The 27,543-nt window shown below is 40.8% G+C and overlaps 4 protein-coding genes and 1 long non-coding RNA gene across 5 annotated transcripts; 3 read left to right on the plus strand and 2 right to left on the minus strand.

Annotated features, from left to right (window-relative positions):
* Positions 1 to 54: 54 nt before the first annotated feature.
* Positions 55 to 7,067, minus strand: LOC124059056. The gene is made up of 12 exons (XM_046388799.1): positions 6,744 to 7,067; positions 5,963 to 6,186; positions 4,689 to 4,850; positions 3,959 to 4,138; positions 3,486 to 3,606; positions 3,294 to 3,386; positions 2,953 to 3,172; positions 2,699 to 2,861; positions 1,896 to 2,084; positions 1,645 to 1,819; positions 732 to 874; positions 55 to 270 (listed from the first exon to the last, which is right to left on the minus strand). The coding sequence occupies exons 1-12, from the start codon at positions 6,916 to 6,918 to the stop codon at positions 70 to 72; spliced, it is 2,046 nt and encodes a 681-aa protein (XP_046244755.1). The 5' UTR covers positions 6,919 to 7,067; the 3' UTR covers positions 55 to 69.
* Positions 1,685 to 3,897, plus strand: LOC124059057. The gene is made up of 3 exons (XR_006843359.1): positions 1,685 to 1,825; positions 1,918 to 2,106; positions 3,330 to 3,897. It is a non-coding gene; the product is annotated as an uncharacterized LOC124059057 (long non-coding RNA).
* Positions 7,068 to 9,246: 2,179 nt separating the features above from the next.
* zgc:162608 (uncharacterized protein LOC100037332 homolog) lies at positions 9,247 to 11,768 on the plus strand. The gene is made up of 4 exons (XM_046389111.1): positions 9,247 to 9,340; positions 9,505 to 9,563; positions 9,654 to 9,747; positions 9,880 to 11,768. Exons 2-4 carry the CDS (start codon positions 9,509 to 9,511, stop codon positions 10,733 to 10,735), a joined length of 1,005 nt encoding a protein of 334 aa, XP_046245067.1. The 5' UTR covers positions 9,247 to 9,340; positions 9,505 to 9,508; the 3' UTR covers positions 10,736 to 11,768.
* Positions 11,421 to 14,033, minus strand: LOC124059261 (zona pellucida-like domain-containing protein 1). Its single transcript, XM_046389112.1, has 9 exons — positions 13,905 to 14,033; positions 13,492 to 13,718; positions 13,133 to 13,323; positions 12,965 to 13,037; positions 12,782 to 12,879; positions 12,566 to 12,649; positions 12,284 to 12,455; positions 11,809 to 11,908; positions 11,421 to 11,611 (listed from the first exon to the last, which is right to left on the minus strand). The coding sequence occupies exons 1-9, from the start codon at positions 13,996 to 13,998 to the stop codon at positions 11,421 to 11,423; spliced, it is 1,230 nt and encodes a 409-aa protein (XP_046245068.1). The 5' UTR covers positions 13,999 to 14,033.
* Positions 14,034 to 19,743: 5,710 nt separating this feature from the next.
* Positions 19,744 to 27,489, plus strand: laynb (layilin b). The gene is made up of 7 exons (XM_046389109.1): positions 19,744 to 20,185; positions 21,500 to 21,794; positions 22,007 to 22,164; positions 23,357 to 23,401; positions 24,001 to 24,078; positions 24,194 to 24,311; positions 24,751 to 27,489. Exons 1-7 carry the CDS (start codon positions 20,113 to 20,115, stop codon positions 25,076 to 25,078), a joined length of 1,095 nt encoding a protein of 364 aa, XP_046245065.1. The 5' UTR covers positions 19,744 to 20,112; the 3' UTR covers positions 25,079 to 27,489.
* Positions 27,490 to 27,543: the final 54 nt, after the last annotated feature.

Here is a 27,543-nt window from a genome sequence, read left to right on the forward strand (position 1 = left end):
ATTTATTAGTTTTCAGAGACAAACCAATATTTTCTTCACTCTTACCATTGGACACAGGGAAAATCAAAGTTAGGAATACGATGTACTGCAAACCTCCAGCTGACTGTCGAGCAGAGTCCTCAGCTGTGATGCCAGAGTCTTTCGTCGCAACACCTCCCGCTCCACCTCCCTTCTCATCCTCCCATAGCTGTCCCCAGCCCTCTCCTCAGCGATCAAGCGTGGGTGGAGTAGCTGCAGTTTACCAAGCACCCCTTGGTATAGCTCCTTCACCTGGGTGCACACAGACACATACATGAAAATGAAATGACTGCCACACAAACCGTAGCTTTATAAGACTCATATCACACATCTGACCCCACTCTAATGCAGCTAGCATGCAGCTAACACTGCTGAGACATGTACATTTGTGGGATGACACAAGGGTACAAGATGAGCCACCTCCCCTTACATGTTTATCACCTCAGCTGTCCTGGGGGCTATAACAACAGCCTCTGTCTCCCACACTGCAGCCAGCAATTTGATGGTACAAACAGGAGGGAGGCAGGAGAGAAAGGGGGGTGCGGCAAAGCACAGAGGCATTCCAGCGTGACACCCAATCTGTTTCAATAGAGTTGAACTTTACAAGTAGAGAAGGGAGGCAGTAGCAGGTGACTCATTTTGGAACGTCTTGGAAAACCTTGCACTTCCTGCCCACATTTCGTGCACACTGCATTTGAACTCGAGCCACAGACCTCAGCCGTGAGCTGTCCCAGCCGTGAAGTGACAGACAGACTTTGTTTGAGCAGGAGGCTGTAAAAGGTGCTGCTGCTGAAAGCCTCCAGATCAACCTGGTGTTCATAATCCCAGAACTCCTCCAAGGTGTCTGCACAGACTGCTGTCAACAGAAAGGAAAACAAAGAGAGTGAGAGAGAGATGAGTAGAATATAAAACACGCATTAGAAATCTACAGCCTCTCTCTCAGCATAATGTGCTGTCCGAGGAAGATCAGTGAGCTCGAAGCTCATCGCCCACCTATCTGCTTATTTCGGTACATCCATTTTAATGTTCATTTGTGTTGTGTGTTTCATGTGTGTACACCAGAAGCTTTGATAAATAATTTCATTTTTTACAGGAAGTAAATTATTTTTTGGGCCTGAAATTCCATATATGTTCATAAAATTAATTCACTGAACAGTCAGATGATAAATAAGTCTATGTAAATGTGAACACTTGCATAGTGAAGAGGGAAATCATAGTGCATAGGGAAATCACCTCAAGATAACGTCACTTGAGGTGATTTCCCAAGTCCTGTGACATTTGGACTGTTGTCATCTTATTGTTAGTCAGTGCACGTGATATCAGGTGTGTGACAGGAGCCTTTTCAACAGTAATTGGTTGGGTGGGAGCAACTCCCAGGCTTCACTGTCAGTGTTACATAAGATGTCACAAGGGTTGTCAAAGACCAACAAAGTGCCAGTGTGGTTTTGTGTGTACTTAAGAGTGTGTGTGTGTGTGTGTGTGTGTGTGTGCTATGTGTGCACACTGCAGGTGCATTCATTGATGTGTTGCAGATTATGTTTGAATGCATGTTATGTAACATACTGGCCTTTAGGCTTTGAAATGAGTTGACCGGTCATGTGCACGAGTGTGTGTGTATGACTCTACCTGGTTGAATGGAGTCTTGTGTCATCCTAGCTTGTTGGTTTCGGTGAACCTTCCTAAGTGAGATCACCCTTGAACCTTTGGATGAGTAGTCCTCCATGTGGTAGGCCAACTGCGACAAGCGATACTGCGCTCTGATTGGCTTCTTCTCAGGCCATCCATATTCACGGAAAAGGATCTACACGTGAGAGAGATTTAGGTCTATTCATTCTTGTATTTGATATGATAGTGTGTGCTTGTGTATGTACACTAACCAGCAGTGTAACACATAAACAGAGGATGACCACAGCTCCAAACAGCAGTCCGCCAGTCACCAGCCAATCTGGTCTCAGCAGCAGGTTGCGTCTCCGTCTGATTCCCATTCTGGTCACATGACGTGGGGCAGCGGGAAAGAACGGGCCGGGCTCATAACACTGGCCGCCCGCAGGCATCACCCGCACATACTGAGGGAAAACAAAATTGTGGGTCAGTGAATGACACATTGATATACAGTATACGCATCCCAGCAAAGTTAGAGAGCAGAGAGTGATGGGATTTTTGACTGTATTTTAACTATCTGGGTGTTGAAATGTCACATCTATGTCAGAATTAACATCACTTAGACTTCAAAAGAAATTTGATAGGCTTTGTTTTGAATTTGTAAAAACTCATTATATTTTGGGTTTAGAATTCAGAGTACAGAAATACTTGGTTCATTACATTGTTATGTTTGGGTCTTGCAATGTAAGGATCAAAAAACAGACCAAAAATTTAATAAAATTTTAAAGATAAACTGAATTTTTTTGACCTCTTGACACTATTAAACACATGTGGGGTAATAACAGTTCTTATGTAGGCACCAGACAAATCAAAAGATCTAAAAAGGTCATATATAAATGATGAGATGACAATGTGACAAAGTCATTTTTAAAAACCATTTAAAAATGACTTTGCAAATGTTGGAGGAGTTAAAAAAAATGCATGCACTTATGTATACTTGTGAATACTGCAAGTAAAGTTTATAATGAAACTTCACGGGGTACCCTTTAAAAACTCATATCATTCTGAATTTAGTTACCAAGCGTTTGTGCTGATGGCTGCTCAGTTTAAAAACATATACTCCATGTTGGTTAAAGACCACTGAAAAGAAGCTGGGAGGAGTCCAAGATAAAACCAGCTCCTCTTTTAGCTGCCTGAACGCACCCCAGTCGAAGTCACTGTTTGTGTTGTACAAGTTGTCTCTGAAAGGCAAGAAGTGAGGATCAAGAGCAAGTGTAAAGAGAGTGAAAACACTGTTTCATAGCACAGAAAAACGCTTAGCATGTGACTTACATGTCATACTGAGGATAGTGACGTGTGTCGACAGTGAACAGCACAACATCACCCAAATGAAGACACGTTGTGGGGTTCAGAACTCCAGTTACAGTCATTTCTTTCTCTTCTTCCTCTATATCTCTCCTGTTTCCCCTCCTGCTGCTGGAGTTCATTTCTCTACCTCCTTGACTGATATTTTCAACTCCTGTGACCTCCCACAGAACCTCAGAATATCTTTCTTTAAAAAAAAAAAACAGCACAGGACATTCATCATTACAATAATTCATCATGGATCATGCATTTATTCATTATTATTTTTGTTTTAATGATCAAAAAAATATTGTTTTGTTGCGTCTAACCAGCTGAGCTCAGAGTGTCTTGCTGTGCGTTGACAGGAAACAGTTGCTGGAGCTCCTTTGGGAGTCCGCCGTGGACGCCGAAGAAGCCTGCCTCTGCAATCGGACATCAAGAGAGATCAAGATGTGACAGCCGATGGGAGAAAGACATACATGCACACACACAGAAAGTCACTTTGTGTGCTGTGTGTCCACCTGTTGTCTGAACAATGTAGACAGAATGCGAGGAGTTCAGGTGGCTGTTGCACTCTAGAGTCCCCTGGGGGTCCCACTGTTTAAAAACCATCTCGAGCACCTTGCCTGAGATGCCTGACACCTGCACAAACACGATAGCAGTGTTCGCCTTTAACAGGTCACCGCAATACAAGAGACGCTTGTCTTGTGCGTTCACTGCTGGTGCAATGAAGATGATATTGTGTAAAGGTTTTGTGTGCGTTTTCTGACCATGTATTGTAACTCAAACTCTTCATTATGTTAATTCTGTGACAGTTTTAAATGGGAATACTGTGTGTATGGGTATGGATATCATGTGTAGGAAGAACACTTCTCAAATGCACTGGGTTTTAAAATACCAGAAATAATCATTCATCTGTCATCATTTATTCCTTTTGTGCATGGATATGTTAGTGTATTTGTGTTCATGTAAATCTGCAGCTGCATTTGCTCACCTGACTCTCATAATTCCACACCAGCTCCATTTCTCCATTGGACTGGCACTGGAATTTCAGCTGAGTAACTGACCTTCTACCACATAGGCCTCCACATGCAGCTCTTCCAGGAGGCTCTCTGCAAACACACAGACCCAGTTCCCCATCATAGCCCCGGTAGTCCTCTGCAGATCGACACACCTGCAGGGAAGCAAAGCAAAGCTATGATCAGCTAAAGGTTTTGTCGGTGAATGTTTTTTTGAAACCAAGCAAATATTAGCTATTTTCGTTACGTGTGTCTATTTTCTCATTCAAAAATCATCTAAAAACTGGTAGCATTCTTAGCTTTTGCTGGGTTTTTGAGTATGTAACTAGGTGTAAGTTCATTTGTACCAAAGACTGTCATGGAGGACATGTGCAAAAATAAACATTGCATGGGGAGAACAGTGAAGGCCTTACGAACTGGCTGTCAGAAGAAGCAGTGTGTGGTTAAACATTAAGTGAGACCAATAAAAAGTTTGTACTGAATAACCTATTGTCGGGTTCATGGAGGAAAGGGCAAAAACATCTAGGCTGTACACATTGGCCTGGCGTCTGATAGTAGAGTATGTTTTGTCCCTCTTTGTGCACTTGTATCTGTATGAAAATCCTCAAGCAACATTCAAACAGATTTTCCTTTGGTTCTGTGACAGACATGGCCAACACCTTTGCTCTTGGCATTTGTGTGTGATATGATTGCACAAAGTCTAACCTGCTGTCCACAGTGTAGTAACCACTGATATCTGTCCAAACAGTCTCCATACTGAGTACGTGTTTTTCCATCTCTGCAGACGTCGTACAGTTTGTGTACACACAAATCTCCGTTGTTGTAAGGTTGGTAGCCGATGGTACAGAGACACTGCCCGTCACTGGTCTGCAAGAGAACGCAGCAGGGTTCAAACATTTTGTTGTATGCTGCTGCATAGTCTTCACTTTGCGGTTTAGTCCATCTATCTAGCTATCCATTGACCCTCTCTTCCTTCTCTCTTTCCTTCTTTACTTCCTTCATCTGTTTTTCTTATTTTCTTCAATAATTTTGTCCTCTATTTTTCCTTCACTTCCTTCCCGTTTTTCATCCTTTTTTCCTTCCATCCTTAATTGATTTTTAGATATTTTACTACTTTCCTTTCTTCATTGAATCTCTCAAGATTGTCCTTCCTCCCATCTTTCCTACCTTCTTCATCTTTCTTCCTTCCTTCTTTGCATCCTGTCTCTCTCTCTCTCTCTCTCTCTCTCTCTCTCTCTCTCTCTCTCTCTCTTTGCCTCTCTATACCTCTGTCTCGCTGTCTTTCTCAATTCCACCTACCTAAAGCTCAGGTCCGCTCTGAGGTTTCTGCCCTCTAAAAGACCATTTTTCTGCTCATGGTCTCTGTATTTTAAGGAGTATGACCTAGACCTGCTCTGTTTGGAAAGAGGCAACCTTTGTTGTGATCTGCCTTCCATAAATAGAAGTGACTTGACTTTCTTCCTTTTTACCTTCCTTCCTTCCTTCCTTCCTTCCTTTTATTTATTCACACCTACCCACATGCAGCAGTCAGGGGAAAAAAATCTCCTACTTGTTATTATGAGCTGATGAGTGGAGGGCTCAACATTCATGCAAGCTGTAACACACTAGGAAACAAGACCTCACTGCGAGGGAATTTGATCTCTCAGCTTGAAGCTACAGATTGTTCAGTCTAAAGTTTCAGAGACAGTGAAGAAGCTACTCTCCAATTAGTGTGAACAATGTGTACCAGGACTGAAGAGTGACTAAAAGAAAAAAAGATCATAGGCTTGAGAAATTACATTTCTTCTTTGGCTTTGCAGAGCGAAAGAGAAGCTTGTGGGACAAAGGAAGTGGATGACTGGAACAACTAGGAGGTGGTGGAGTTTGGTTTGGTGGAGAGAAAATGAGGACTACACAGTCGCATAAACACACTGGGAGTAATACTCATGCTACACGAATGACTGGGTTTATCCTTCTATTGTGTGAAAACACTTTGTCACCTGGAAGCTCTGTCCCTCGCCCAGGCAGACACATGAGTCCTGACCAGGCAGAGGCTGTTCAGCCACAGGACCACAGGGCAGTGACGCAGACAGACCTGGTCTAGGACAGTAGTGGTGAGGAGGACACTTCAGACAACTGTCTACAGACACGGCACCAGCAGTTTGCCCGTAGGTTCCCTTAGGACAGGGGATTGGAGTGAAGCTCCACAAAGGGCAGAAGAAACCTAAAAAAAATGTTTACAGTTGACATAAAGTTTTGTAGATTGTTATATATGATGGTTATTATGTTAATACCCACCAAAGTTACTGGAGTGATTAAGACTAATTCCACAATTCCTTGACCTTCACTGATACTGAATGGAATGTTTCCAATCTTTCTAAGCTCTATGGTCACCATCGTTAATGACTACAAATGCCAATGATTAGTATACAAACAAACAAAAGCAAACTGGTGCTGAGAGCCATTTGTGTTATTTCTGAAACACTCATTTCTTAAAATGTGATTTGTAAGTGCCACCACCAGATCACTTTAGGCCAGGGTGTTACATGACACTTGATTTGTCTCTCAAAAGACAGTCACTTCATGCAAAAGGCCAGTATCTGATGGCAAAAGGACTTAATATACCTGTTAATGTTACCTCACCTCTGAGAGGGGAAAAACTGCCTGCCCTAAACATATTCAGAAATTTTTAGCCATTGTGATATTTATCTGATGGCATGGATCAAACATGTCATTAGATAATGCTTTTAAAGATCATTGTGTACAGCCGGGACAGCCTACCTGGCTGGCAGGGTGGCGCCTCCTTGGCCTGCTGACCGGCGTTGTTTCCATGAACCAGAGTAAGGAGCAGAGCACTCAGTCCCCACACACACCTGAAACTCTTGCATCTGCATGTCTTTAGCATGTTTAACGTATCCACCTGCTGAACTAAAGCACTGGTGCAGAAGTAACACATCTCTTCTCCGAACTCTTCATCCAGGATCAGTAAATAGTCTCCTGGTTGCCTGCTTTGTTTGGGTCATAGCCAAGAAAGTAGTTTCAAAGATGCCTTAGCAACCTTACTCCTTCGATAAACCTCTCCTGCCTGATGCTGACCTGCCCACATGCCTGTTGGTAGACAGAGCTGCAGGGTAAGTATTGAGCTGGTTAGCCTGCATAACTTTCAGTAGCCTGCTGAATGATTTATGAGGCCCACCAGCTAATGTGACAGTGACAATGGAGGGTGGAAAACAACAGGGAAAAGAGAGAGTACAGCCGCTTGGTGCTACTGGATCACATTACTGCATTTGTTCTTCTCAATCCTGCCATGAAACTGATTAATGATTTGGCTCCAAATGTACGTCAACGCAGCTTTGCTTTAGTATACTGAGCACCATGTGCATCACGGCGGCCAGTAAACTCACATTCAACTTTATATACGGTATGAAACTTAGATATCTACTTCTCCTGGCTTTATGCAAGCTGGTTGTAGGTATCAGCTTTACTAAACGACCCAATCTGACAAACACAATGAATGATATTGATGATGTTTATTTGTGTATACTGTTAGAGCAATATAACACAACAGTCAAGGTCAGGAGTAACCCATAGGTGACAGATCATTAGCATAGTAAGTAAATGTCTATTGTATCTGCAAGCTGATCCAGTATAAATGCTGTATGGATTTTAAAAATATGTGAGTATAAATGATCCTAAACGCACATGAATAAATAGAAACATACTGTATACTCATACTTATGCATTTATGTATGTGATTAACCTGCATCTGGCACAAACATGTTGTTTTATTTGGCTAAAAAAGATTACGTTTGTTGAAAGTCTGTTCACAGAAACCTTTGACCTGCATACAGTTCATGTGAAGCTAATCTCTGCACAGCTCTATTCAATAACCAAGGTGAGACACTTACTCTTTGTTCCATATTCAAATGAAACAGGACACACAAACCTAACTTATTATGAAATATAAGCTGAGCTGTCTGGTCATCTCAAGTGAATAACTTCTGTATGCGCTACATAGGTGAGTTTGCACTTACGTAGCACATACAGCATCTAAGTGTTCAACACTCAACGGCAGAAAGCAGTCAACAGTTCTATCTTTGTGTGTCTCACTCGCTCTACACTGTTATTGTATTGAAATAAATGTTGGACTTTGGATAATTTGAATAACCTACATATTTCATCACAGTAGCCATGGACTATGACCCTCCAGTGACGTCTCATAACTTATCTAACTGAACAAGATTCAACTTTCACCGACATATTGTGTCACCACAGCAAAAGCCCTCCACATTGTCTTATAAATGTTACCAGTTAATAAGAATATAGAGATGTGTCGCGCACTGTAAATGAGTATAAAGGCTCAATAATGAACTTCAGGTTGACTTGTTATTGACTTGTTTTAGAAGCGTTTACTGGTACTGTTTTGTCCTGACTAACAGCACAAACAGTGATGTGTAAACTGTTGATTGTCAGGCATCCAAACCAAACCTTGTTAATCGAAGGTTTTACAAGCAGGTCCGGAACCAGATACACTGAATTCTTACACAATTTAAAACTTACAAAACATAAAAACCCACTTCACATCTTGCACAATGCATTAAAAAGGCACAACAGGTACTGCTGGTCCAATGAGAGACCTCATTGTAAATATTCATATAATTCTGGTTCCTGGCAAAGTTCTTATCTGACTGTGGAAAGACAAACATAAACTTGTTGAACCTTTCTCGGCTGCTCCAATAAACTTTAACCTAATTTTATTACTTACTTTACTTAATTTGTTTACTAGTTTAAGAGTACAAAAGCGTTGCTGAATTGGCCACAATTCTTGTGATCATTACAGAAGTATTTTTATGTTGTGCAGTATTTTATTTCTACTTTAAATACCAACTACGATATCATAAGACTTATCATTTCACCCTCTGACACGACAAGTGGCGAAATATTATTGTGGTGACATAATTTCCTTAAGCCAATGATGTAATTGTTCTGATAAGTTTTATGAAAGTTCAACAGTGGACACTTTGCTGGTGTGTGTGTGTGTGTGTGTGTGTGTGTGTGTGTGTGTGTGTGTGTGTGTGTTGATAGATATTCCTGTGCTTGTGGGGACAAAAATCTGTTTACACAGTCATACTATGGGGACCTGTCTTACTTATGGGGACAAAACGCAAGTTCCAACAACATAAATCGTTAAATATTAAGGTGAAGACTTGTGTGTGTATGTGTAGCTCAGTGTGTATATGTGTGTTGTGTTCTGTCGTCACCGTGACCCTCCACGTGTTGACTGTTGACACAGGCAGAGTTTGGCTGCCACTCTGATAACAAGGACCTTTATAAGTCAGATGAGCAGAGAAGTCACTCTGCAGACCCCTGATCCTAAGGTAAAGGCCAGCTTCTCTTTCGCATATTGATCTTCTTGTCTTGTCTAAGAATGAGAAGGGAATGTGTGTAACAGGAGCTACATATAATTCATAGAACGTTATTCAGTCTTTTGTTAACTGGCTTGTGAAAGTCTCAAGTGTTTCTCTCATCTGTCCCTCCACAGAAAGATGAACATGCATCTAAAACTGGTGATCTTCGCCCTGTCGCTCTTGACAACTTCAGGTATACACTACTTCTCAAATGCTGTTTAATACCCTTTATTTTTGCAAAGTTTTACTTTTCATTCATATATTATTTTCCTTGTCTGTATAGCATACCCACTCCACCGTAACAGCAGGGAGGCCACCTGGACTGATTCAAAGGCCAACCAGGCTGATGACAAGACAGAGCAAACAAAAGATGTGGAGTAAGTTCTCTATACTAAGCACTGGATGACCGTAATCCGTAAATCCACATCTGTACACTCAAGGTAAAACATTTAAAGATAATAAATATTAGAACATTTTCTAATGGGGCACTTTTGTCTCTCTTTGCCCAGTAAAATCTTCAAAAGCCACATAGACAGCAAAGACCTTTACAATCAAGATGACCAGAGCAAAAACCCTGTGACAGAAGAGATGCAACTTAAACTCAGTATGGAGTCAGAGCGTCTGCGTAACCGTCTGCGTCAAGAACTGGCCGAGCTCCAGCAGAGGCTGTCCCCGTCTCCGGCTCACCTCAGCTCCACCCTGGCCAGCATGAGGGAGCGCTTGGCTCCCCTCACTCAGCAGCTCCAGAGCTCTCTCAGCAGCAACACCCAAGATCTGTGTGGCCAGCTGAGCCTCTACCTGCAGGACCTGGAGACAGCAGAGGCCCAGCCAGAGGCCAATCCAGCTCTCTACCAGGAAGCCTTCCATGGGATGAGCCAAACCCTGGAGCGCAGCAGCTCCAAGGCCGCCGACATCATCAGCGACTTCCATACAAAAACCGTCGAGGTGACTGAACATCTGAAAGAGATCAGTGTGAGCGAGCAAGAGGCAGCCAATTCAGAGCTCTGGCAGGAAATCAGTTCCAGGTTGGGACAGGAAGTGAGTTCTCTGAAGGTAGAGGCACATAACAGGGTGGAAGCTCTCAAAGCAGAGCTTGCTGCCCTGCTAGAAACCGCACAGCCTCATAAGGCTGAACTTATTGCCAGTGTGGAGCGGTTCTGCCAAAATGCAGCCCTGCAGAGCCAACTTTTTGAGGCCCGGATGGAGAGGCTCTTTCAGGGGCTGGAGGAGGAGACGGATGTCCAGGGAGCCTCCAGCCTGTCTCCTTCATCTTCCTCCTCATTCGTACAGTCAGGTGGCTCTTTGCAGGAGGACTTCACAGTTAAACTCTCTGCTTTGATCCAAGACATTCTGCATGCAGTGTAGTGACAGACACAATGAAATATTTGTAATTAACTGCTGTTGTGATCACGTTAATGTGATTCTTGCATTCTTGTCCATGAATTTAGTTTGCCAATGTACTTGCAAAGTAAGAAGCCTGTAAATATTTAGGAATGTATAGTTTTCATTGTTTTATGCTTCATTCTATATGTGAAGGAGTGTATAAAGTTGTTAATGATAAAAAATAACTTGACATTTTGTGTGTAATATTAGTCACAGAGTACAACAAGAATCTCATTTGATACTTTATTTTTAATCTGTACAAAACAACAGGTCGTACTTGTACACTGCAATATCTAACATGCTCAAAAATATCTTAACTTAACTGCTGTGAGCAATTGACTTGAGATTCTTTAAAAGATACCTCAAAAACTGGTACAAAGATGTTAGTGAGCCATTCAGAAAAACAGCCAAGTCAAAGCAAATTTATAATAACACAAAATATTAAAATAATTAATTTCTTTAATTACTGAATGCTGAATGCAGTTGCAGAAGACAGACAGAAAAAGTAATATACCTGTAAGATACCAGCGTATTTGCTTGCTTTCTATGTTCCCCTGACATGAACATTTGTTTATTGCTGAAAAAAATTACAAAATTGTCGTGTTCACAATGAACACTACAATATGGTCTGAGGTGATGAGGCGAAGACAGTTTGCCAGCTGATCTGTCAGTCAAAGGCATGAGGTAATCCTCCCACCCAGTAGAACTTCTTCAGGACGAACCAGCCACCCAGGACCAGCAAGACAGCGGCGGCAGAGCCAAACACCACCCCCACCACCAGACCCGTCACATTCACATCATCCCTCCCTGATGCCACGTCGTCACCTGATGCACGCAGGGGGAGATTAATGGAAATCACTTTTTGAACTGTTGAAAAAACCTCCAAGACATTAAAATACATTTCTAGAACGATGAATGTGATCAAAAGATACTCACTGTAAGAAGCTGCATAAGGCCTGTCTTGGTAGGGGAAAGTAAGAAAGAGACAGTCAGTGAAAAGTTCAGTGTTTTAAAATGGCTCACTTCAGTGGTGTTATTTTATTACTAGGTCTAACCTTCTTTGGCCATGTAAAGAGGTCCGACCGATACAGTGGCAGAATCACTGCTTTCGTGTCCAAAAGGAGTCAAAGATCTTTTTCTTCTATTATTGCAGGCCTGAAAAACAACAAAGTTTGTTTTAAAACTAATTTATTTGTTCTGTTTGTTAAAATAGAAAATAAACCACAATGACAAAAATAAATTGGGCAGCCCTGTTGTCCTGCAGGTTTAAGATGCCAAAGATGAACCACAGCCTCCCTGGTTCAAATGTATCTAAGGTTTATGGCAGTCATTTCTAATCTCACTCCTTGTGGCTCAACAGTAAAGATAAAAAATATATAGTATTTATTTCTATTTTCATCAGCTCCTCAATAACAGAAAACAGATAAGTTAAATACGCTCTTATAAAATCATTCAAATTTTTGCCCCAGAAAGTTTATTTTCTCTGATGTCTTTGAAGCAGAGTCATTTGTTCTTGACTTTTCAACTTACAGACAGCAGCTCTTGACATTTGCTTGGCTCACACAGTCTCAGTATGCAGTGCAGATAGATGCTGGACCTTGCCTGGTCACGGTGCTGAACAAAGCGGAAGGCCTCAAAGTTAAATCGGGCGGCCTTGGAAAGGCCATTGTTCGTCACAGATGTCCTTTGTGCCACTGAACAGCTGGTGGAGAGCAGAATTATTTGGATATAGTTTATATATATTTTAAATAAAAGGTGATTTGGAAGTTATTTTAATTCCCCCCATGTTTGAAGCTTGACTACTATGTATACCCGGTGAAGAAGTTGTGCTGTTCAGTCTGCGACAGGTTGTAAACAGTGGGAGTAGCAAAGCAGTGATCCAGCAGTACGTAGAAACTGAAAACAGGACAGTGGGCCAATGAGTTACTGTCCACTACAAGAATACACTGTTCACTTCTATTTCAATATTTGTTTTCAGATAAACCAAATTATCAGGAGGATGCACTCATCTAAATCAGCTTTGCTTACTTTCCCGTGAGGTTAACCGCCTTGACCTCCACATAGATCCTGGTTCGTAGCTCAAGTCCTGTTGCAGGTACCAGCAATGGGAAACCATAGTCTGTGTCCTGGTGAAAGGTCATCAGGGTTAAATAAGTAAGAGAGAAAGCTCTACAGTGTGTCTAAGGCAAACGAATCCAAACTTTTACCTACATTATAAACACCCATTTTCAGTGTGTCGATGAAGGTTCCATTATTATCACTGGTCGCCACAGAAACCGAAGACCTAAAAAATCATGGAAAGAGACCTGCTTCACATATATGCCAACAATTTGATCACAGAAATACCCCTTTTCGAACAATTTAGGATAGGGTACTCACGCCACAATCTGTGTGTTGTTGATCAGGTACTCCAGCGGGTAGCGGCAGGAGAAGTGATAGTAAAGGTCTGTGGAGTAGCTGATCAGCCCGTCGTCAGATCTGGGTGTGTCTATGTACCCAGTGATGATAACCGACTGGATACTTAGGAAGCTGCTGAAGGGACCTGTGGGGTCCGGGGCCTCATCCACAATCTGAACAAGACAACACAAAACACAGTCATTACATGACTTTCTTTGACATTGTTGCATAATCTTAATCCCTGTTGCAGAAAAACCACTGTAACTACTCGTCTGTCTCCGTTCTATAACCTTTCCAGGTATTCAACATCATTCAAAGTTATCTACAAGACACCTTCTTACCTGCAGAGACTGGCGACAGGGGTTATCCTGACTGTGGTTAACAGGAAGCTGGTAACGGATGATCGGAGGATCCACACTGGTGTCAACAGAGCCCAGACACTCTGTGATGTTGTGGTTCCCGTTCAGAGCCAGGTCAGTGGTGTTGAAACCTGCCCACTGAGCTGTACACGCGTTGATCTCCAGGGTGATCATACTGGTGCCACAGTCAACTATCAGGTCCGAATTGTCTTTGAAAGAAGGACAAGGAGGAATCAAGGTCGAGGGACAGGACAGCAAGGATTTCTGCTCTAATATTTTGAGATTGTGAGAGGAAATTAATATAATGATCCAGATGGTGGTGCAAAGATAGTGATGAGAAAATATCTATAACATTAAGTAAGGAATGCAAGAAATCTGGCTAGTACTTAACCTACCTGGGGTCCTCTCATACTCAGATGAGCAGTTATAGAGACATTGAGTTGGCTGCAGCAGCACAACCAGTAGAGGGAGACAAAGGTAAAGAGTCATGCTGTCTGGAGGAGGTTCAGTCAAAGTGAGCAGTCCTGGATTTAGAGGGATGAAAATAACAGAAATAATAAAACACACACAAAAAAAAAACTCTGACATTTTCGACTGAACCTGAGCAGATGTGACAAAATGCTAGCTATTCTTTATGAAAAAAATGTTTAATTTATGTGGCTAAATTTCACTGTCAATTTAAGACGCAAATTTTATTTTGCTTGGCTGAAACTACTGATATTGTAATTTAAAATCAATACATTTCAATGTGACACCCCGAAGAGGTCCTTACCTTAGCTGTTACCTGAGCAGGTGTCACAGAGGTTGTCTTGCAGTGTGGCTTTTATAGTGTTTGACAACCACAAGACACCTAAAACCACAGAGGTGTAACTCTCAAGCCCTCCCTTCATCTAATTATAGACCCCACATTTTCTCCATGTTTCTACCGTGACTTCTTGTTTGGACAGCAGCAGCTCATGGGAGGGTTCACTATCAGAGCTTAACCCAGCAGATTAATGTGTCAGTGTGATTTGACACAGATCTCTCAGGTTCACTACAATTGTTTCAGGCTTCCCCTCCGTCAAAGAGAGGAGGTGAAGTTAGAATTGTTGACTGGTTGTGCTGAAGCAAATGAGCTTCAGACTTGGATGCAATGTATATATTTATTGATAAGTAAACTTGTTGTACTTCATTAAAAGAACTGCATCTCAATTACATGATGTGCAACATGTAGTGCACATCATATACTTTTCACCAAATTCACAGAACTTCACTAAAAACCTGCAGGTTATTGCTAACTTATATAAGAAAAGGTGATCATTCTGATTATACTGTATTGCTAATTCCTTTTAATTAAAAACTGAGATCCTGCACTGCATTACTAATAAATGACAACAACTCTCATGTAAAATACGTACAGTTGCCAAGATATTTCAAGTTCGCTGTCTTGAAGAACGGATTCATGTGCTGAGAATGAAACAATAAATGCTTGAAAGGTGATCACAGGTTGCCACAAGCTATGGAGGACTCAGTCTACAAGGACCGACCTTTATTAATTTCCCTTGCATGTAAAACCTCTCCTCCATTGTCTCCACAGACTTGCATTGCAGATGGTATCTGTACAGACAGTAGCTACAGGCCACAACTGTGACTGCTCAACTGAGAAGACCCATTGTTCCTCAGAAATATAGAATGAAAAGCAGCATTAGTGTTTTTGCCAAAGTGCCCATGGTGAGAGAGGACATTTGTTACACTATCCACAGATGCGTCACTCTTTTACAATTTCTTCAGTTCGCGCCCACATCCGAGGATTTTACCTTCCAGGACATCTGTCTGGAAACAGCTCATTGGCTATTCTTCTGCACTTTAATTACATTCACTGTTTCATTTTCCTTTAATCCCTCTGGCTGCAGGGTCACAGTTAATGTCTGGATGGAGATGGCTGGAAAATGATGCTCATATGTCCATGGGTCAGGATAAACTTTAAATAACCTATGAATTAAATAATCATCTAAACTGCTAATAGCACATACGGCATGTTGAATTATTCAAAAAGAGCATATTGCCAACGCCCAATGAATATCATGTATCTCCATTTATAGAGTAAGTAGATAAGGAAAACTTTCGTTCATTTATGGTGGAGAGAAAATGTAAAAGTTCCTCCTTCAAATAAGCTAAACACATACCTTAAAAACTCCAAAAACACTTTTTCACAAAGATGACCTCAGGGCTGGTGACAATATGTGAATTTTATTCATGTGAAAGCAAAAGAGAAATATAGTATCATAGCATAAAATGACTTTTTTACCCCATATTGTTAATAGAATAGGACACGACAGAAATAAATCATAGAGCAGCCAGTATCTTATAGGGAGGCTAAATTTAGAAAGACCATACTGTCAGGATTATTATGATAGCATGTTGCGGTAATGAGTAGAGTACATCTTAACTGGTTCCTTTCACCAAGAGCCACAAAGGTCCATGACATATAATCACTTTAGAAAACAATGAAAACAAGTCCCAAGGCAGAACATAGATTTGGAAGAAAGAGGATATGCTGGGAAGCTCGTGAGGAGACTGTACTGTGCTCCGGGGGCATGTACAGTAAAGTACATAATTAGTGGAGCTAATGACCCTTCGGGGTGTGAATATAGTATGTCACAGAAACAACTGGCTGAGTGGCAAAGATGTTCAAAACCAGCTGAAATGCTGTAGTGTCAGATGAATTTGTGTCTGTTCTGCTTACAAGAAAAACAACACATTGTTTACTGGTGTATCAATAATTGGATAAATACAACTCTTATTCTGAAATAATGCTGTCATTCTTTTAAATCATAATATATTTTATAGTATGTTAGTGTCATTGAGTGGTGGAAGAATCATGCAGATCCTCAAGTAAAATGTACTGTCAGAGTGCCCCAATATCCATCCATCCATTTTCTATACCGTTTATACTGCAGCCCACTGCTCCTGTGTGTTTCACTGCATGTTGCATGTGTGTGCGTTTCAATCAGTGATGGGTTAAATGCAGAGAAGTAATTTCCCAGCTTGGGATTAATAAAGTAACTTCAATTAAATTAAATTTATTGGTGACAAAATGTGTTGTATTTTTGAAGTTTCTCGTGTTTTCAATGCAGAATCTTTAAAGTTTGGTTCGTCCAGATAAACACAGTGCACTAAAAGAACAACATTTCCATCAAGAAGGGGAAGTATAAAATAACTTAATGTGAAAAAAATTACCACAAAACTGCACATAAGCACAGTACTAAATATACTAAAGTAGTTTCCACTGCTTGCGTCACCGGACAGTAACTAAGAGCGAAGTTGTCGCTCTGCCTTATTTCATCGAGGAGTCGAGGAGTGCAAGCCAAGAGTCCCAACTTCCTCTTCAAAGACAGCACAGTGACAGCCACTCTGTATTTGGCTTGCAGAAAAATTCTTGTTCCAGTAAAGAAAAGTATAAATAATCTGGAATTAACAAAATCAGCAAAATCGTGACCCAACGGGGTAAAGTGGGAAACTACTGCAATGGAAACTCCATGTCTCACTGAATGTGAACTGTTTTGTGTTAATTTAACTGAAGATGTGAGTAATTAAGTAAGTATCAACTAACATTATAATGGCCCTAAAATAGTTCCTGATGCTGAGGTCTAGGAAGAGGATCTCTATGTCAGTCTAGTTATTTTTTCAGTTTTGAGCTAACACATTGTTAATTCCCAGATTATTTTCTGTTTCATTAAATTACCATGTGTCATGTGTGACATGTGTCCAGTCCACAGCTGGAACAGAAAAAGAGCAGGGTCAATAGGGACCCATTGGCTCATTAACTAAGCAGGTTAATCCGACAATGTGTCTGTCCTAAACCTGAAGGACAAGTCCGTTCATGCATACATTCACACATGGATTTGAATAAAATGTTGGGGTCTAAGAAAATATTAGTACACTAGAGTATCACGTTTTTATGTTTTGCGATACATTATCAGTCTTCAAAGGTACTGTACTGATTTTGCATTAATAGGAAAAAAAAAGATGCACAGTGGTGGTTCATTTTGTGTTGTGTTTAAACCCTCAACCGCTAGATGGCAGTGTTGTAGTCGATCTTCAGCCGACTCTTCTCTTCCGATTTAACAATGTCAAATGAGACAAGTACAAGTAAGCACATACTGCTAACCTAAACACAAAGAACACAAGCCTGTGAAATGATAGATTGTGTTTTTTACAGTATGGCAACATATCCTAAGATATTCTCTTTTTGATCTGTCATTTGGCCATTTGCTTGCTCAACTTCCCTGTAAGCACATATGATAAATAACAGAAATAAAAAAAACAACATAAAAACAATAAAAAATAAAGCTTTTCAAACACACGTGAGACACTGAAAATATTTAATTGCATAGCAACACCTGCATATGTAGTCTGACATAAAGCATGAAAGTATCCATCCCAGTTGAGCATAAATCATCTCTGAGCCTGTGGCCCAGCAACACAACACCCTGAACAGGGACTGTGACTGTAGCACACAGTCGCGGCTCTTCATCACACCACAAATATTTGACTGCATCGACCACTAATCGAATAAACTTGAGAGGCTTAGAAAGACCAAAAACAAGGAAGTCTGACAGCAAGGTTTTCGCATGACGGGCACACTTGTGTTACCAGCGGAGAGACAGAGACAGACAGAGAGACAGAGACAGAGAGACATGGCCTGAAGCCAGGTGGTAGACAACAGACCCTCACACAGAAAAACAGCCTGTGATTGTCTGTCCTCTCTCAGCTATCCACAGAGAGGAGCTGTTGTTTATTCTGCTTCCAAGGTCATCCGCTGATGAATGTTGTTTAAAATCATACAACACACTATGAGAACAAACTGCAGGCTGCGGTGTCTCTTTATGTCACGCAGCATAAGATTTACCCAAATTTCAATGATACAGTACATTATGTTACAGTACATGATACAATAATCTGACCTGCAGATATGGGCCTGAAATAAACAAACTTTGGCTGTTGTATGAAGTCTACAAAGAGGACAGCATGACAAAACATTACTGTTTTGTCAGTTTCATTACATTACATCCCATTACGAGTCTTTATTATTTTTGCTGGTAGATATGTGTGCAATGTGAGGAGCCTGTATGGTTTGATGTTAATGTATGGTTAAATTGTGCTGTGTGCCCTTTTTTCCAAGACAAGACAGTAATGTTTTGATGTTGGCAAGAGTGTCTAAAGTTTCTGGAGCCATCTGACACAAGTCCTTCATTTTGATGGGGGCATTTGAAATAAAACAGGTGTGTAGTTTAGTTAAATGTGCGAATGCAGCAGATAACTCTGGGTTTAAAGTAAGATAGTAACCACACAATAACTTTGCATTGATTCACAGTGACCTGTCCCTCTGACACAGTGGTAAGCAAATCCCGCCCTGTGACAATATTTGGACAATATTTGATTTTTATCTCACAAACTTGAATACAAATGCAACAGATTGTCGATTACTGATTTTTTTTTGCAGGCAACAGCAACTAAAAAGCATACGCGACAGTACTTTTTATCCAACTGAGGCAATCCATTTAACTTTTCAGCCTCTCTGTCTTTGAGGGGAAAGTCTCAGTCTAATTTTGCTGAAATAAATTTTTGTTGACCCATACGACTATCTCCAGACTTTCACAATCATCCATATTCTGGATATTAAGCTTCAATGCTGAGAAACCAAACCAAAGCAATGAACAGGAAGTACAAAAAAAAAATCTTTTCCTCTTCCCTTTCTGCATGCTTTCCTGTTCCATGGGCAATCTCCCTCCCTCTCATCTTCTTCCTCTTTATCTTTTACCCAGGCCACATCTCACTTTTACGTCCTTGCTCTCTTTGCATGCTGTCTTCACTGTGTGCTGTGAGTCAGTTTCCTTTAAAATGCTTACACTTGCTTTAGTGGAGGGCTGTTTTTTTTTTCTTGTAGGCTATTATAGTTGTGAGGCCTGTCAGCCACATCAGACATGTGGTGGTTTTATGTCAACATCACAAGAGATCAGCATGTTTGCCACACAAAGAAAAGGAAAAGAAAAGAGTTGGACCTTTAACTTGCACCGTTTACGTTTTTTAAAGTCAAACTGGTGTCTGTTCTCTGTTTTCTATTTTCTCCTCTGAGCTACTTTTCCCCCGGACAGCATTCAATCACTATGTGTGTGTGTGTGTGTGTGTGTTGGAGGAAAAAAAAGGGGGGAGATAGTCATTCTTTATTTTAACACAGGGGGCATGATGCATAGTGTAAGCACAAAGAGCTCTATTCAAAGTGGAAAAGGATTTTTGCTCACGTAATAAAAGGGGACCCAGGCTCCACACTGACTGCAATGCATAAATTCATGCATCCGTGATTTGGATTTACATCTGCAGAGAAAAAGAGACGCAAAAAACTTTTTTCATAGTAAACATCTTGGGACTGTCCCCCCCTCCCTCAGCTAGACGCCATATGCACGCCTTCACCAGACAAGCCGCTGCGGAGCGCACAGACTCCGCTGCCTCCTGCCATTAGTCTGTGTTTATCATCGAAAATCGGAGGTTCATCCCTCAACGAAGTAATCTAAGCTTGACTTGAAGAGTAATCGTCCAGAAGACTCGGGTGAACATGTAGACATGGATTTTATGAAGCTGTTTGGCACTGTTATCGCCGTTTTGTTCCACCCTGCGTCCGCTTCTAAAATAAATGGTAAGAACTGACGGACGAAAAGTCCATTTTTAAACTCTGCTGGGACATTGTAACACTGTGTAGGCCTGTTTTATTTCCGACTCCGACTTGTTTGTTTCTACCAAGGCAGTTTTTCCCCCCCAGACCTTGTATTTGTTGAAGGCACGTCTTATTTTCGTGCTTTCTTACGTGATTTAAGGTGGGTTGATACCAGAATACCGTAACGACACTTAAATCACGCCGTATGTATATCACAGCGTTAGACAGGCTGCAGTCAAACTCCCAGCACGGCAGCGTGACTTAAGAGCGGTGGAGCGTTTAACGCTGAGATGACTGATTTGAAGTCAGGAGGTCGCCTGACTGTGCTGCTTACAACAACAGAAACATTGATGGGACCGAGGCTGACTTGGCCGCTATGCAAGAGGCGTAAATCTCTAGGATGGCCGTGTTTTTCAGTTCTCTGTGAGGCGAGGCAAGTTCGTTTATAAAGCTTATAGCACATGTGGAAAGATGCGACTGAAGGTGGTTTACACAATGAAGTTAAAAGAAGACACAAATAAGAGGTATGAAAGAGCTGGAAAGCGTTTCAAACTTTTTGGCAATGAGGTAAAAATAGAAATTTCACAGTGTTAAGAGGTTTTTTGTTTGGTTTCATCTACTGACTTTCATGTGGTTCCCAACCTGAAGGCCGGGATCCCCTGAGATGAATATAAGCAGTGAATATAAGTTAAAATGCTTTTTTTTCTGGAAAAAATAAATCCTCTCTTTCACATCCCAATCTCCTCAGTGTTGTGAAGGGTCACAGGTAGATTATGCTTTGTATTCTTGGTCACAAGTATGTCTGCCTGTCTGTTTATTAGTTGGGATATGTAAACTATTATTCCTGCCTTTAGACAATGAAGATTTCCAGTGAAAAGCCTTGATTAACATGCTAAAGTCAACGGTTAACTTTCCCATCCTGCCTCCCCAGCAAACCACAGCATTTAAAACATGTTCAGATTCAGATGTTCAAAATGTTTCTTTTCTCAGCCTGTCACAGTAAACCACAGCATGAAAAACTATTGTGATTGGCACAAGACCCTTTGAGGGGGGAAGCTTTTTTCTAAGCCTTTTAAAATGTTAATGTAATGTACATTTTTTTTGCAATCTCAGCATCTGCCCATATTGGAGGAAAATATTGCCAGATTTTGGCAAAAAAATTTTGTCTTCTAATTTGTCCGTGATACCATAGGCTGTTTGTAATCTTCCTGCCGCATGGGTGTCACAGGAAGTTTTCAGAAAAAAACTCTACAATTTTGATCTTATTGTCTCCCTGACCCTGACTGTGGCGTCCAGGCCAAAGGATTTGTCGGCGTGGGACAGAGCGTCCATGCTACAAGGTGTCCTACATCCAGGACAGCAGGCGGAGGCTGACCTTTGAGGATGCCAGGCAGGCCTGCAGGTTTGATGGAGGCGAGCTGCTCAGCATTGAAACGGAAAGCGAGCAGCGACTGGTAGAGAGGTTCATACAACAGCTGCAGGCCGGAGATGGAGACTTCTGGATCGGGCTCCGCCGCAGCCCGCAGCGTTACAGGGCTGGGACCTGCCCCTCGCAGTACTATTGGCTGGATGGAAGCAAGGCCAAGTTCAGGTCCGTCTCATGTTTTTTCAGCACTTCACTCTTAGTGAGTCGGCCGCATTGGTGAAAAAAAGTGATCAAGTGATGATTGTGTGGGAGTATGGAAAGTCTATAGTCCTCTGCAAGAATTTGGAAATGAGGGATTCACATATGAAATAAAACAATCCAGATTGTCCAGTTTAAATGTGATGCAGCTCTAAACTTGTGCATCTTATTTGTTGAAGGAACTGGCACTGGGATGAGCCATCGTGTGGCGGTGAGATGTGTGCAGTTCTGTACTACCAGCCGTTTGCACCGCCTGACGAAGAAGGTCATTTCTTGTTCCAGTGGAACGATGCAAACTGCAACTCCAAGAACAATTTTGTCTGCAAGTATCCAGAAGGTGAGCCAGCAGATCACAGACACTGTGCTGCTTGTATCTGGCTGCTCAGTGCTGGGAATTATTGATGTTTGGCTTACCTTGGTTTTATTTGGTTCTTGAATTGACTAAATCTGAAATTTAGCCTCCAAAGACTAAAATGTGGCCACTGTTGTCAACGGTTTGCAATAAACTGGTAATGTGTAGTTTTAATGGTGGTGGCCTGGATTACTGTAATCCTCTGTCCCTTGTGTTTACGGTATACCTGATGCTTTAAATATTTAGATTAAATTAGAGTCACATGCAACAAGTACAAAGCAACAAAATGCAGTTAGCATCTAACCAGAAGTGCAATAAGCAGCAAGTGCAGAGATATAATATCTACAGGTATATTTATGTACTGTAGAAGGTTATTGCTATGGATGTTTTTTTACAGATGGCATATAGAATTGATTTATACATTACGAGGTCAGTAAATATGGTCCAGTTTACAGATGGATATATATACCTTGTAAATCACTTCTCAAAACACACTTTGACAGACTTGTTTTTACCTGATGTTGTCTTTTTACTGTCCTGTTAAACTTATTGGTTTTAAATGATATGTTTGGTATATACAGTGGTGTATAGTATGTACCATGATATTTACAGTATATAAGTGGCTCTGGATTAAAAATTACAATAACAATAATAGACTAATGGAATGTACAGTAAGCTCTAAAAGGATCATAGGACAGTGCAAGATAAGCTACAGTAAGCTACATGTGTTAGCCACAGCATTTACTGTAGGTGCATGAAAACATTATTTCTATAGGATTTTTTAATTATTTGTGTGTAAATCTCTTTATAGTCCTTTAAGGGAATTAAAAGCTATGAAACAACCCTTCACTGGACCTATGTGCACACTTTGCGGCCATATTTATGTGACAGTTAACAATCTTCAGCATATATTTTACTTAAAACATCTTACTCCTCTGAAAATGATTCATTTAATTTGGTGTTTAATTGTACTTCCTTTTTCTTAAGGTTCTTTCCGTTGGTTTTCTTTTCTTTCTACCTCAGATGTGAATTGTTTTTGAATGTATGCCTTTATGTATTTTATCTTTTTATTTATTTATCTTTTATTTAATTTAATTTTACCAAAAAAAAATGTGTTGTGTTAAGGATTTAATGGCTGAACTGTGTTAACTTTTACTTCTTTTTCTATCTTTCACAGAAAAAGCACCAGTATTTAGTGAGGAAGGGAACCCAGCACCTGCAGGTACAACCGTCTCATTCTGTGCATGACATTTCTGTGGGTCACAAGTAACTAATGAGAGCAGATGTGTTCATACTTAGATCGACGGACCCCCACATCACTGCTTTTTACTGCTAACCTTCACTGTCACACATGTCAACTTGTGTAAATAAAAACCAGGAGTGTTCAAAAATCTGTAAAGGTTTGGTTACTTAGTGTAATCTGCAGGTCACGTGTAGCACAGCGCAGTGCGTGTTTAATGTCTTTAGTCTTGTAGTAAAACTCGTCAAGGATAGATGTTATTCAGTAAAAAAAAATGGTCAAAATCTTCAGTTTTACAAAAGTGAATTAACACGTATTCGGAACTTATACAACTAATGTATTCACATACATTCTGAATTACTTCAAATAGGCGACTGTAGTTAAATTTGAGATGAATGTGATCACATCATCTGATGAGGAAATTTAAAGAATTACACACAATACACTGAATTTATGTTACATGTTACTTTTAGTATTTCAAATCGTACTCTAATGTGTGTTGTATGGATTGAAGTTTAAACCTACAGACAAATGTCATGTGACATATTCAACTGATGATGTTCATTTGTTTTCTGCTTCAGTTCCATCTCTGAGGCCAAACGTATTCATAACTACAGAAAGTGATGGGAGGATAAAAATAGGACTATCTGAGTCATCAGGTAAAGCAAAACAAAACAAACAACAACAAAACTTATTAAGCAGTACCACAACCACAACTAGTGAAGGATAAGTCATATTCAGAAGTGATGCTAAGTGATACTGTTTCCTTTGCAGTGTCTCTCACAGACAACACCCTGTATGTGTCCTACATCCTTTATGCAACTATTCCTGCTCTGCTGCTGCTGCTGTTTGCAACTGTCGGGTTCTTCTGCTACAAACAGCACGCTAAGAGGTAAAAACAGACAGTATAAGCAGTCTGACTAAAAACCATTCCATTCACTTATGTGCTGCGCTTCAAATATAAAACGTTGTGTTTCTGAATACAGAGCATTTTATAAAAGATCATGTTCTTCTTTTCAGAAGAACTTAATATGTTGGAGTGAAATGCATTTTTGGAGTATTTGTTTATCGAAAGGTCACAAAAGTGCAGCTATTCTTGAAGTATTTAGTCAGTTTTGGCCAATGTGAGGACACATTTCCTAAGAGTACATTTATAACTGATGGACATCTTGTATCTTTGGTCACAGAAAAGCTGGTGGGTAGAAACATTTAGGTGAAATGTGTTTTCTCTCACTGTGTCGCCTGTTAAACGGTCATTTGGCTGAGCAGTATTTTCCCTTCACTGCGACGACTTCACTGTGCTCTTTAATTGTCGTTTCTTTCATATTCAGGAGGAAGACAGAAACACAAAGCTATCCCAGCAGTTCAAAACTATCGATGTCAACAACAGTTTCGCCTTACGCTGTACAAGGACCTTATGCCTTTAGTGACGTTACCAAACTTCCTCACACTGCTCTGGACAGAAGCATGCCGACAGAAATCATGACAAAGTACCCATGTGCTGCTTCCCAGCACCCCCAGTGTGATGATTATGAGAATGTGCCATGTGCGGCCAGGGAGAGCAGCTTTGTAACCAATGACATCTATGAGACCTGCAAAGCTCAGGGTCGGCACTGCCGCAGCCACACTGGTTGGGTAGAAAATGAGATCTATGGATAACATTGTTGATGCCCATCTGGTGTAACAAATATGACCCAGCTAGAAAGAAGAACACAGTGGTGCAGGATTACTGAACACATGACTATGATAGCCTGGATGCAGGTTATCTGAACATCTCCTGTGTGTCTTTAGGGCTGCAGCCTGAGAATCCAGCATTCAAAGCTGCATGTCAGGTTAAACTCAAAGCAGGGTTTCTCAAACTGCCTGTCAACTGCGACTCCGTATTTAGGCCCCGATATTTGATAGAACCTCACCAATACAGAGTTTCCATCAAATGATGAATCTGAGCATGGCGTACCTTTGGATACAAGGATAAAAGATTGTGATTTCACATCTGATTAATACGTGTTATTATTAAACAAGAGTCTGCAGGCACGTTAGCACCTCTGGGCTAAATGTGTCAGCATGCTAACATGCTCATGTTTAGTAAGTATAAAGTTAACCATTTTCCCCATCTGACTTTAGTACGGAGTCTTCCTGGAGCAAATCTGTATTCTTGATTTACAAATCTTTGCCAGCAGTTTATAAACCGAGCTCACGGATTCATAATCTGTGTCTGCGGGTTGTTAAATTGTTCGCACAGATTTCAAATAAACTATCTTTGAACTATCTCAAACAAATGAAGCTATTGCTGTATTTATATGGTCTGTTTATTGTTAAACCAATAGGTGCTTTTATTTTTTATTTTTTTTTACAAAGTGACTGATGTTTTTAAACAACAGGAGGTCGTGACGACAGTCTCTGTTCAAAGTGAGCACCGACTATGGGTTGGAGAACACGGTTCAAACACTGAGAGCGTGGATTTGTAAACCGAGAGCACAGGTTTACCCACGGCTCTTTTTGTTTAGTTGTTTGGTGCGTCAGAATGCTAACATTTTGCTAATTTGCATGTAACCCAAAGCTAAGTTTGATGGGAATTGTCATTCATTTTGCAGGTGATTGGATGAAAAGTCATCATTATACAACATGGGGTTCATGAATGTCTGTGTCAAATTTCTTGTCAGTCCATTCAACAGATTTTGAGACCCTTCACACTAAACCATAAATACCAACCCATTCTGATATTGGAATACATAAAAAAAAAAACTCTGACAAATTATGTAACTTCGCAGCAGTGGTGTTTAAAGTGGCATTAACGAACTCAAACGGAAATGAGTCAGGACAGTGCTGCTATATTTGTCACGGTCAATTTCACATTTAAACCCTGGGAATAAGTGCAAGTTTTGAGAACTCACACAAGGTTAGTCATGTCGTAAACAACCCAAAATTAAACTCTTTCCCAATCACGTCATTATTTGATGACACACAAGGACAAAAAGATCCTGATTGCTCTGTACAGCGATAGAGTTGTTCTATTCGGAGACTGTTCTGACCCTTTCTCTAAACCTGAGGAGTGGAGTCAGCCCTGTGTAAGGCTTCCTGTTTGGACTCTCATGTCAGGGAACAGGACAGTGCATGTGGAAACTCTGATGACAGAACTCTGCTGACCCCAGTAAACCTCAAAGCTGTGGGCTTTCCCAACTCCACCTGACTGTGTGGGACACTCAGCCTTCCCACTGATCTGACAGCCTTTTTAGGAGTTTGGTATATATCACGGCCCCATTCATCAGCGTTTACTTGCAAAAACGTATGCCCGAAATGGAAATGTGTAAAATAATCATGGATTAACAATACTGAACATAAATGCCTGTTTCTTTTTTGGAGTGCGTACTGAGTGGGCTGTTGGGTTGGTGCCTCGGAAAGATGTAGCAAGCCCAGTAAAGAGAGGCTGAGTGTGTTCTTGGAGAATGTTAGACAGGAAATGCCAAAAGCACATCTGGAACTCTTACATTCAGGAAGTCTATGCGTGACAGCGGAGGCCTTCGGCACGCTGCTCTGCCTGCCGCCTTAGTAATCCACTGTTCTGTGTTCAGCTGTCACTGCGTGAGCTGAAGAGCACAACTGCAGGTTGTGAATGTGTTTAATGTCTCAAACATTTGGGGTGTCAGACTACAAAATATTGTGGTTTAATTCCTTATGTGAGAGAAAATGTGGTTGTATTCAGATGGTTTTATATTAGTGTACATGTGTAAGGGAGTGTCTGTGTGACTGCAGATGTGTGTGACTGCAAAATGCCTGTTAATGCCTGTACAAACGCAACAGTACCGTGAGCAGGGTTTCAGAAAGGAAACGTGTTTCCTTGCTTCGATTTTCTATTTTTGCCAACAGATGGCGCTGTTATGTAGCTAACCAAAGTGCCTTTGTGGCTGATAAAATGTCTAGATTCACATGAGGTCCTACATGTTACATTATATAATACTATGTTATATTATGTGATATTTGTAATGCGCATTGCATTTTTTTCTGGATTGTATGACAAAAAGTAAACATGCTGTAAATGTTTTTTATATATATTAAAACCTATCAAATTGTTTTGTTTAAAATGATTTGTTCCATGCACTTTTGTTGACTATTACTGTGAGAAA

Source organism: Scatophagus argus, chromosome 5 (assembly GCF_020382885.2).
Source record: "Scatophagus argus isolate fScaArg1 chromosome 5, fScaArg1.pri, whole genome shotgun sequence".
NCBI classification, from domain to species: Eukaryota; Metazoa; Chordata; class Actinopteri; family Scatophagidae; genus Scatophagus; species Scatophagus argus.